Below are 10,512 nucleotides of genomic sequence, written 5' to 3' on the forward strand. Positions count from 1 at the left end.
CAGCCATGCAATGAGGCTGATGCTACAAATAAAGCTCAAGGAATGGATCCCAGCAGTCCCATTCTGTTCGTGAAAAGGGAAAAAAAACCACGTTAACAGGTCTCCTTTGCACACCTCAGTTCAGAACTCCTGCTTTCCTTCCAGGCAGTGACCAGGCTGTGCATGAAGCTGTGCTTGAATCCCTTCTCCACTGACCTTCCCTTTAGGCACCACTGGGCCCTGGTTCCCAGAGCTGATCTCAGTGTGTTCGTGCCATCCAAGGGGTACAGGATTTGGAACCTGGCTTGCAGAAGGGCAAACCTGGCATCAGGAGACAGAAAGCTGGGTACTGGACACTTCCTGTTACACTGGCTGAGATAGAAGAGTTCCCTTTGGTTTGCTGCTACCTTCTGATAATTTTTTGCTCTCCCGTCAGAGAGAAAGGCATTCTGAGGAAGAAAAGTGGAAGTGAGGAAATCTAAGTCTTAAGCCAGACACTGAGAATTGGAGAAAGACCAGCACAAGCTTAAAGGATCATATATACACTTTCTTCCTCCTACCTAACTCATTTGTTTTTTCCTTCTCTGCGTCCATTTTGGCTTGTTTCTGATCCATGCACCTGCTTTGACTTCAAACTGCATTTACTGCCCTTCCTGCTTCTCCACAGAATTCCCAATACCCTTTTTACTCCGGTTGATTGGGCCCCACTTTCCCTTTAACACCTATTGTGATTCCTTCCTTACAGGTGTCACATCAACCAGCCCTTCCTAAGCTGTTCTCAGGATGGATCCTACCCGCTTTTCTTTGTCCTTCCCCTGCTTGGTCAGCCTTGTCAATCAAAGAGCTCCATGCTCGTCCTCTCTTGGTCCCTCTTGCATAGCATCTTTCCCTCTAATCATTGCTGGATGTCCCTTTCTTCTGCTCTCCCCTTCTCTCCTTCACTTTCAAATTTGCTTTTCAGCCGAATCCCTGATATATATACATATATACATATAGCTAAATGCACATGTCCCCCTCAGAAGTTAAAAAATGGACACAAAGCAAAGATTTCAGAATTTATCCTTGCAATAGCCTTGCTGAGATGACCAGACAGATTTCCAAAATTAGCCTGTCCAAAGCCAACCTCTTCCCCCATATCCATTCCTTCCTGACATGTCCTTTTAAGAGAAAATGTGCTATTTCTCTGCCCTGGACAGCACATACTCTGCCTGGTTCTTACTTTCTTACTATAATGCTCAGTTGTTTGACTTCAAACACTTCTAATTCCTGTCTTCAGGCAGCCAATCATAGAAAGATTTCTTCAAAAGCCTGAGGATTCTTGCCCTTGCTCATGAATGCCTGTGTGGCACTTCCATCCCTGAAATGTCTTTTGCAAGGCTTTCCCAATGTCATTGAGAAAATCATCCTGTTCTTTGTTGCTTTGTGAAAAGCACAGAGAAAGCCAAGGCTATTTACCCAGTAAACTTGAAATACCTGAAAACCTTGTGCTGCTTGGCTGTTGAACACGTGAGTTTCCATTTGAATTTCTCCTCTGAGTCAAATGAAACAACCACTGCAGGAAACTGTGGAAGGAGTCATAAAGAAATTGAACAGAAGAACATGAAAAAAAATTCTCAGTAGACGACATTTACCCCACAACTTCTAGAAAGAAACGGAAATAGTATTTGTTGGCGCTTTGAGACCTCAGGACACAAAAAACCCACGTGGGCTCAGGGATTCATGAAGAAAATTCCTGCATATTTGATCAAGGAGTGAGATAAAAGATGGAAAAATGAATCCCACTAAGCACAAAGTTTACAAAGATGAAAATTCTTACTTGCCTTCAAAAGGTATTCATGGCAGCAAAGTGTTGCAGCTGAGAGGATTCATTTCCAAATGAGAAGTACTGAGATTGTCATGGATAGAGAGGAAGGAGAGAATTTTTTGCCTTTGAAGGATGCAAAAGATCTAAACACACACAGAATCACAGAATGGTTTGGATTGGAAGGGACCTTCAAGATCATCTTGTTCCAACCTCTTGCCATGGGCAGAGACACCTTCCACTATCCCAGGTCCAGCCTGGCCTTGGACGCTTCCAGGGACAGGGCAGCCACAGCTTCTCTGGCCAACTTCAGGCCTCACTGTCCTCACAGTAAGGAATTTTTTTGTTGATATCTAAATTAATATTAATCTACACCTGCTCTCTGTCAATCTGGCAGGTATCTTCTGTCCAGAATTGTCTTTGGAAACTGGAGAATGCAGAATGTCTCCGAGGAAATCCATGAACTTAGACTTTTGAAGCAGAAGATTTTCCTTTATTCTCTGAAGCTGAAAGGTACACAGGGAGGTTTTAGAGCAGATGGACTCATGAGCTGGTGTCATTTGAAAGGAAATGCTGCTACCTAGGAAGAAATATGTTCTTCTTTGTGACTGAGGAGCAGCAGCAGCGTTTCTGCTTCAATCAAAACACTAAAGTCCTGACTTTAAAGGAGTCACTGGAACAAGGGAAGATCTGGCCACACAGCAATACCTGCAGGCTCATCTTTAAGGTATTCTTTGGAAATCTATTGCAGCTGACCCAAGGGGCAGCAGGGCTTCGTGCTGCTGTTAACACTGAATTGGTTCTTAACTGTGGAATATTTTAGGAGAGCTTATCCAACTGTTGGAGATCTCCTTCTGAAATAGAAAGTATTCAGAACTCAGCCTCCTCCAAACAGCCTGTGCTTGAAAACGCCTTTATTCCTGACTTCTGGAAAATGTAGTGCACAGCACATGAGCAACGTTTGCTACATCTGCTCGTGTCTTTATTAGGCACATTTGATGGAAGGTTTGTGTAGGACGTTTCACGTTTGCCTGGAATATTAATGCCAAACCAAACGTCTCAACAAATACTAAGGGAGCGCATTTACGTACCAAAGAGTCCAGATGGGAAATATATTTCAGAACTTGTCCTTGCAATAGCCGGGAGGCGAGAGAGGAGATTCCAGCCGAGGCTCGGGCAGCGCCCCGTGCAGTTCCAGCGCTGGCCGCCCAGTGGCGCTCTCGGCCAGCGTGGGCGCGCATTGCTGCTGCGGGGCGGGGCGGGGGACACCGGCGAGCAGCGCTGGGATGCTGCGGGGCTGGCACCGGCTGAGATCCCCGCAGAAACGCCCCGGCTGCTCCGGAATACGCCCTGGTTTAAAGCCTTTCCAAAGGATGTGCTGGGAATCGCCGCATCGAGACGTGCCTGGAAAATCCAGAAGCACAAGGTGAAATAGGGAGTGTGAAGGACGGAGACGGCCTCCCAGGGCCATCCCTGCGGGATCTGGGAGGATTTCACCGGAGGTCTGGGGTAGCTCAGAGCCGGCTAAGCACCGAGTTACTACCGAAAGAAATAAATGTTTGCTTTTAACAGACTGATGGGGAAAGCACTCGCTGGACTGAGTGCAGACGGAGGGAGGAGGCTGCCGTACATCTGCGAAAATGAGCCTCAGAACAAGTACCCGTGGTATTTACAGCACAACCGAGAGCCAGAAGGTTAGGAATGATTCTCCCAGCTTTCCTCACGTTTGCAGGCAGCTGAGAGCTCCGGCCCCGGTTCCGCGGGATAGCTGGGAATTCGGGGTGCAGCCTGATTGTTACAGAGACGAAAGAAGAAATCCATCCTGGGAGCTGTCCGGGAAGGAGAGGTCGGGAGTGTTGGTCCGTCCTTGCACTCAGGCGTGGAAAACGCCGGGACTCTGGGAAGATCTGTTCCTCTGCTCTGCGGGCTCCTCCCATGCCATCCTATCCTCAGGGCGTGCTGGAGGGGAGCAGACAGTGCCTCCAGGGATGGAGAAGAAGCCTTTATCCGAGGGGACCACAAAACCGGGCATGGGACCGCTGAGATTTCATTCAGCGGTTCTGAATTCCCAGGTGAAAAACCAAGAAGGATTTTGGAAATTGAAATTGCTCAGGCTTCAGAAGTGCAGGCAGAATTTTCTTTTAGCACCTCTGTGTTCAGAAACACGGACCCACACCAGGAACTGAGCAGGATATGCTGCTGTAATGCTTTTCTAGCATAAAGTTTTAAGTGACAGAGTGAAGAGAACTAGTTTTTTGATTCTTCTTAGGATAAAGATGTCATCAGTAAAACAAAGCCTGCAATATCACTGTATACTCGAGGAGATATGTGAATTCTTTGGCACGTTTATGAAAATATTTCGTGTTATGGGTATAGTTCCTTCGTTTGTCCTAAAATACAGTATGCCTCTATCTGGCAGTATTCAAACTTCTATTTTTTTAAATTAATACCCATCCATTTCACTGTTGTGACCCAAGGGAAAACACCAGCATTAGCTCTATAGTGCTGCACGGTAAGTGACCCTCTTTATAATTTCTCTAAAATCTGAAAAAATATAAAGGTTCGTCGGTGGAAAAGCAGCATCTTCTGATGAGAGAAGATGTTGCTACAGCCAAGAGCTCCGTTAAGGATCACTGGTCGTCTTACACCCTTCTACATCTGAAGCTGAAGGACATAATTTCCTTTCTGAAATGATGGCAGCAACAATAATTGGGCTCCTGCACTCAGGGATAGGAAATGTCTGTGGAAGCTCTTCTAGGCCTGTGTCTTTCCACCTGCTGTGCAGCGATGCTAAAGATTAGAATAAGGAGAAGGAAATACACATTTCCCCCTCGGAAGTGAAAAAACGGGCACAAAGCAAGTGGATTACAGGTGTCAGAGTTGTTTTTGCGTGGAAAAAAAAAAAAAAAAAAGAAAGAAAGAAAAAAAGAAAGCCACTTTCCCAACACATCTGCTGCTGTGCTTGGCCTACGGTTTGACTTCTCTGTTGGTGATGATCGCAGCTCGAGAGATGGACGTGTCCTTGGAAGGGAAGAAAGCAGGAGCTGCCCTTTGATGTATGTCAGTGGTTTAGATCTTACTACGCGTCCAAGTCAATGGGTGATAAGAGGAAGTCACCGAAAATTACTTCGTTCGTGCAAGATCTTTAGTAGCTAAAGGTTCCGGGAATCCTGAAACAACCCCAATTGTTATTTTCTCCTACTGATAGAGGCACGAAGTTTTTACTTTAAAACAAATGAAGACATCAGAGAATTTCTAGGACTTGACCTCTTGAGTATTGTTTGACAGAGTCACTCCTTTTTTAGCAAACAAAAATAAGGGGGAAACGTCTAGGAAATTAAAGAAAATATACCAAATCCAAGAGGATTATGATATTTTATAATAATAATTTTTAATAGCGTAGTTTATTTTATAGTAAAATCCGAACTAAAAATGCTCGAGACACAGGTAAATAATGCAAATCCTATTTTGTTTTCTCCTTCTTTTTTAAATTCTGTAATAGAAAGGTTGGGCTGGGCTCGCAGGCGGCTGTGCACATCCTCAGTGCATTCGTCGCAGAGGTAAAACATTCTTCGGGGCCAGCCGTGCCTGCCTGAGCCTGAGGTTTTTATCTGGTTTACGGCACAAATTCTGCCTCGCAGTACCCGACTGTGCTCAGAACCCCTCGATATCCCCTCCACCTCCGTTTTCCCACGGTTGTTCCTATCAGGCCTGCTGCAGACATCTCCCTCTTAGCGAGTTTGATTCTTCCTCTAATCATCTCATAATAAGCCTTGCAAATTTCTGGAGCCCCCCTCAAACACCTCGTAATCTATTCGTTCTCTTCCATGACACTTTTTCTGATAATCCGTGAGAATCTTTAGAACTATTTTCTTTTAACTTTTACAGAGTTTTTTGTTGAACCTCTGAGGTTCAATTATTCTTTTAATGGCCCGTCAGTTAGTGTGATGAGAGCCCTATCTTTGCTATTGTCTCCTTTATCTCCTCGTTAGCATTTGTGTATCGCGGAGCTTTATTTAGGGGCTTCCTGTTTGTTTTCTTGCCTGTCGTATTAACCGGCTGTTGGCCATACATCCCTAGGCAGATACAGGACTTCAAGTTTAGCATCTTTTTCACATAGAAAAGTGTAAAAGTCGGGAGAGGTGCAATACCCAGTAAGAAAAGAACAGCATTAGGATGATGTGTCCTAGGACAGCTTTATCATCCTGCTGAGATGGCAAGCTGTGGTGATAATGAAACTTTTACTTAGGACAATTCTTTGTCAACTCTTATTTTCAATAACTTCTCTGACTCGCCCCGCTTGCTAATCGCCCTGTGCTGATTAACAAGTGGAGATGAGAAGGAAAATATCTTCTGTGGCAGTGGAACTTGCCGTGTCTATACAACGCAAACCAAAAGCTGTGCATGAAGAGTTCGTGGTTGCGAGCTGGGATGTGATGCCCAGAGCAGCGCTTTGTGTGTGGGCAGGGATCCCACTTCCGAAAGAGGATAGCTTTTACACCGCACCTTTTTTCTCCTCTGGCACAAAGAGTGCGGGCTCAAGCAGCAAACCCCGAGCCAGCAGCGCTGCCCCGATTGAGAGGAAATATTCCCCCTTCCGACGCTGGGTGGGGATGTTGGCCGCGGACCGGAGCGTTCCTCTGTCCGCCCCGGGTTTGCAGACGCAGGGAGACAAAAAAAAAACAAAACAAAAAAAAAAAAAAAAAAAAAAAAAAAAAAAAAAAAAACAACAACAAAAAAACGGAGACAAAAAAAACCCCGTGTGAGCTGAGCTGCTCGCAAAGGAGTCAGCACTCCGGGGCTTCCAGATTCCTTCACCCCAGGATTGCTGGCCCACACCGCTGTTTTTCGGACGCTACTAAAAATGCTGGGAGCCGCCCAGGACGGTGGATGGCTTTTTTGGGGAGTGATGGCGTGTGGGAGACGGAGCGGAGACAGAAAGAGGCGAGTGATCTTGTTTATTCTGTGTGTTTGCGTGTGTCAGAGCGGGGCTGAAACCCTCCGCTACTCGCTGCCGGAGGAAATGGAGAGGGACTCCTTTGTCGCCAATATCGCCAAGGACCTGGGGGTTCCTCTGAGCCAGCTTGCGGCGCGCAAAGCCCGCGTTGTGTCCGAGGGGAACGAGCAGCTTTTCCGACTCAATCAAAACACCGGAGTCCTGACGGCAAAGGAATCGCTGGACCGAGAGGAGATCTGTCCTCAGAGCGATACCTGCACTCTCGTCTTTAAGATATTCTTTGAAAATCCATTGCAGCTTATCCGAGGGGAAGTGGAAGTTCGTGACGTAAACGACAACTCGCCCGTGTTTCCCGAGAAGGAGATGGTTTTAAAAATTATAGAAACAGCATCTCCTGGCTCCCGTTTCCCCCTGGAAGGCGCCCAGGACAAGGACGTGGGCATTAACGGTTTGCAGAACTACAGCCTCGCGCCCAACCCTCATTTCTCCCTCGCTCTGGGAACAGGAAAAAATGGAGTAAAATACGTGGAGCTCGTCCTACAGCATCAGCTCGATCGTGAAGAGCAGGGAGAGCTGAATTTACTTCTGACCGCCACAGACGGGGGGTCACCACCCAGGTCCGGCACGGCTCAGGTCCGGATCCTGGTGCTGGATGCCAATGATAACATTCCTGCCCGTGTTTCCCGAGAAGGAGATGGTTTTAAAAATTATAGAAACAGCATCTCCTGGCTCCCGTTTCCCCCTGGAAGGCGCCCAGGACAAGGACGTGGGCATTAACGGTTTGCAGAACTACAGCCTCGGGCCCAACCCTCATTTCTCCCTCGCTATTGGAACAGCGAAAGATGGAGTAAAATACCTGGAACTTGTCCTACAGCGTCAGCTGGATCGTGAAGAGCAGGGAGAGCTGAATTTACTTCTGACCGCCAGCGACGGGGGGTCACCACCCAGGTCCGGCACGGCTCAGGTCCGGATCCTGGTGCTGGATGCCAATGATAACATTCCTGTCTTCGAAAGGGAGACCTACGAGGTGCGCCTGGCTGAGAACAGCCCCCTGGAGCAGCTGGTGGTCAGAGTCTAGGCTCATCGTGCTGGTGCGGGACCGCGGGCAGCCGCCGCGCTCTGCCACCGCCACCCTCGCCGTGGCATTGGTGGATGGCTTCTCCGAAGCCCATTTACGGGTGAGCGAGGAGGCACCGGCCGCCGAGCCCGACGAGCCGCTTACCCTGTACCTCATCGCCTCGCTGGTCTGCGTGTCGGCGCTGTTCCTCGCCACCGCAGTGACCGCCGTGGTAGTGAAGGTGCGGCGGGCCAGGCGGAGCGAGACGGAGACTTTGCCCACGTTCCCAACGACTGCCACGGAGAGCAGCGCGGGCTCCCTGCCCCGCAGCTACGTGTACGACGTCTGCTTCGCCGCCGGGACCGTCAACAGCGAGTTCCGTTTCCTCAGGCCGCTCTTCCCCTGCTTCCCCGCCGGGCTGCCCCCCGGCCCGGGCGAGCAGCGGAGCTCGGTGTGCTCGCAGGATGCGGCCAACCTCGGGGGCGGGGGCGACTGGACTGCGCAGGTGAGGGACTGACAGGGCCATCGGGCAGGCGGGAGGGAGGTGTGGCAAGCCCTGGGAGTAAGGACTACTGAAGCTGCAGAACTGCTAGTGGAGGAGTGCCTGGGGTGGGAGGAGATGATAGAAGGCGTCTCAGAACTGCTGGAGAGGTCTCCCAAAAATGATCCAGTAGGGTTCAGCTGCTCCCCAAATGCTGACTAACCACGCCTCTCTGCATCAGAGAAGGATAGAATATTTTGAGTTAGAATGGACTTTTAAAAGCCATTCAATCCAAACCCTTATGCCATGAGCACAAATACCTTAAACTAGATCAGGTTGCTCAGAGCTCCAGCCAACCTAACCTTGGCTATTTCCAGGGGTGGGGCACCCCCCACCTCTCTGGGCAGCTGGGCCCATGTCTATGCTAAGCATTTCTGATAGATCAAGTCTTTGATGCCACTTCAAAGGGGAGGAGTTGAGCCATGAGAAAGTGAAATTACAGGTAGAGATGTGTTATAGCTGAGATAGCCACAATACACAGAGTATCACTATACAATTTCAGACGGCTTCAAGCATCAGCCCATACACAATAACACCATACCACTCCAGAAGGCTCCAAACGTGTGCCCTTCTTGTTCTTTAGCCCAACCTTTTATACCCTTTCTTGTTCATGCATTGCACCTGTGTGCCCTCTCTACCTTTTTGTGATTGGTCAGTGCACCTGGGCACGCCAGGTCTCATTACCCTCAGTACTGGTCACCTGTAGCTCATTAGGGATGAGGCTGGGCCATAGCCCCACTCCCAATTACCACACACCGTGTGCCTACAAACATGTGGGTCCTGCCCACCCACTGTGTAGAGCCTGTAGGACCTAGAGCAGTAATAGCACCGTTCCCAGGGATACGTCCTCCCGGAGGTGGCAGTAACGGGAATGGCAGTAGTGGCCTGTCCAGTGTCAGATGGGACTGTGGGGACAGCTGTGCAAAGGGATGTCACCAGCAATGTTCTCTGCACTGCTGTTGGGAGCTAGCACTTGGTGCTCCCATGTGCCACTCACCAGGGTGGTGGCAGTGCTGAACTCAAGCTGTCTTCCAAACTGCTGGAGGCTGTGGAGGTGGGAACCTCTGCCATTAAATTCCCTTATATTTTTGTGACTTGCATGGATAGTATTGGCCAGAAAAGTGTGGTTATCAAAGTCAGTCACCTCTTAGTATGGGATTCTGTGGGGACTCTCCATGGAGAGTTCCCAAGGATTCATCTAGCTTTTCACAGTAGACAGGATGATAAACATATATGAGGTTGGAGGAACACAAACACCATCAGAGTCAGTTAATATTTTTGTATTTCATAACTACTGGTGACTTGGACTCACTTTACTGCAGGGTATGGCAATCACAGTAGCTTCAGGGAAGATGAGGATTCTTCTTGGTATATCAACATTAAACCACATTTACTGTTTGTGAGAAAGTGGTTTCTGTTTGGGGCTCTCACCATTTCGAATTACTCAAAACTCATAAAAGTTGTATAGAGACTCATTAAGGCTTTGTAATAGTACCTTTTTGGAGGATGGTTTCTGACTTCAGGTGTTCTCCATTCAGGTCAGAGATCCACCAAGTCTTGCTTTCTCTTTGGCTCTCGGTAGGGAGGAGTGGTGTGGCACAGGCAGTGGTGTAAGACACATCCTCTAAGCTTCTCGGTGACGCCTGCTTTCCTTCAACTCCAAATGACAGCTGCTCTCTCTGTTCTTTGCAGGGCAGTGCTCCCGTCTCTGAAGATACGGGGCCCAGAGCTGCAGGTGCAGTTTGCCCTGCAAACAGGGAGCTGGAGCTAAATGTCAGTTCTGAGCAAAACCCTTGGCTCGCCCATCAATAAGTGAAGAGAAAGACAAGTTTGTCTGTCCTCACAGGAAAAAGGGAACAAAGAGACCAGACACCTCTGTAAAAAGTACCAGGGAGATTAAACCTTCTCTGTGAGAGTACTTTCCCCTTGAGCAGTACTTTATTCATGTAGGTATTTTGTAATTGTGCTGTCGATGGAGGAGGAGAACCGTGCTGCATGTTGATTACATAATAATGTATGATTGTGAGAGTGCTACTGCTTCTACATACTTTGAGAAATACTGAAAACTGTCGGTAGGTGTTTAACTTCTTGTTACACCGCCTTCTCGGGGGGGGGGGGGGGGCCCTTTTTTTTTTTTTTTTTTTTTTTTTTTGGGGGTTTTTTTTTTTTTTTTTTTT

The 10,512-nt window shown here is 48.2% G+C and overlaps 1 protein-coding gene across 1 annotated transcript; it reads left to right on the forward strand.

The window, feature by feature from the left end:
* Nucleotides 1–6,644: 6,644 nt before the first annotated feature.
* Nucleotides 6,645–10,147, forward strand: LOC121364968 (protocadherin beta-16-like). Its single transcript, XM_041488769.1, is given in 4 exon segments — nucleotides 6,645–7,403; nucleotides 7,405–7,764; nucleotides 7,811–8,299; nucleotides 10,028–10,147. Coding segments are annotated over 4 exon segments (1,728 nt in total).
* Nucleotides 10,148–10,512: the final 365 nt, after the last annotated feature.

The sequence above is a fragment of the Pyrgilauda ruficollis genome, unplaced genomic scaffold (assembly GCF_017590135.1).
Source record: "Pyrgilauda ruficollis isolate IOZ18807 unplaced genomic scaffold, ASM1759013v1 scaffold12, whole genome shotgun sequence".
Classification (NCBI taxonomy): Eukaryota; Metazoa; Chordata; class Aves; order Passeriformes; family Passeridae; genus Pyrgilauda; species Pyrgilauda ruficollis.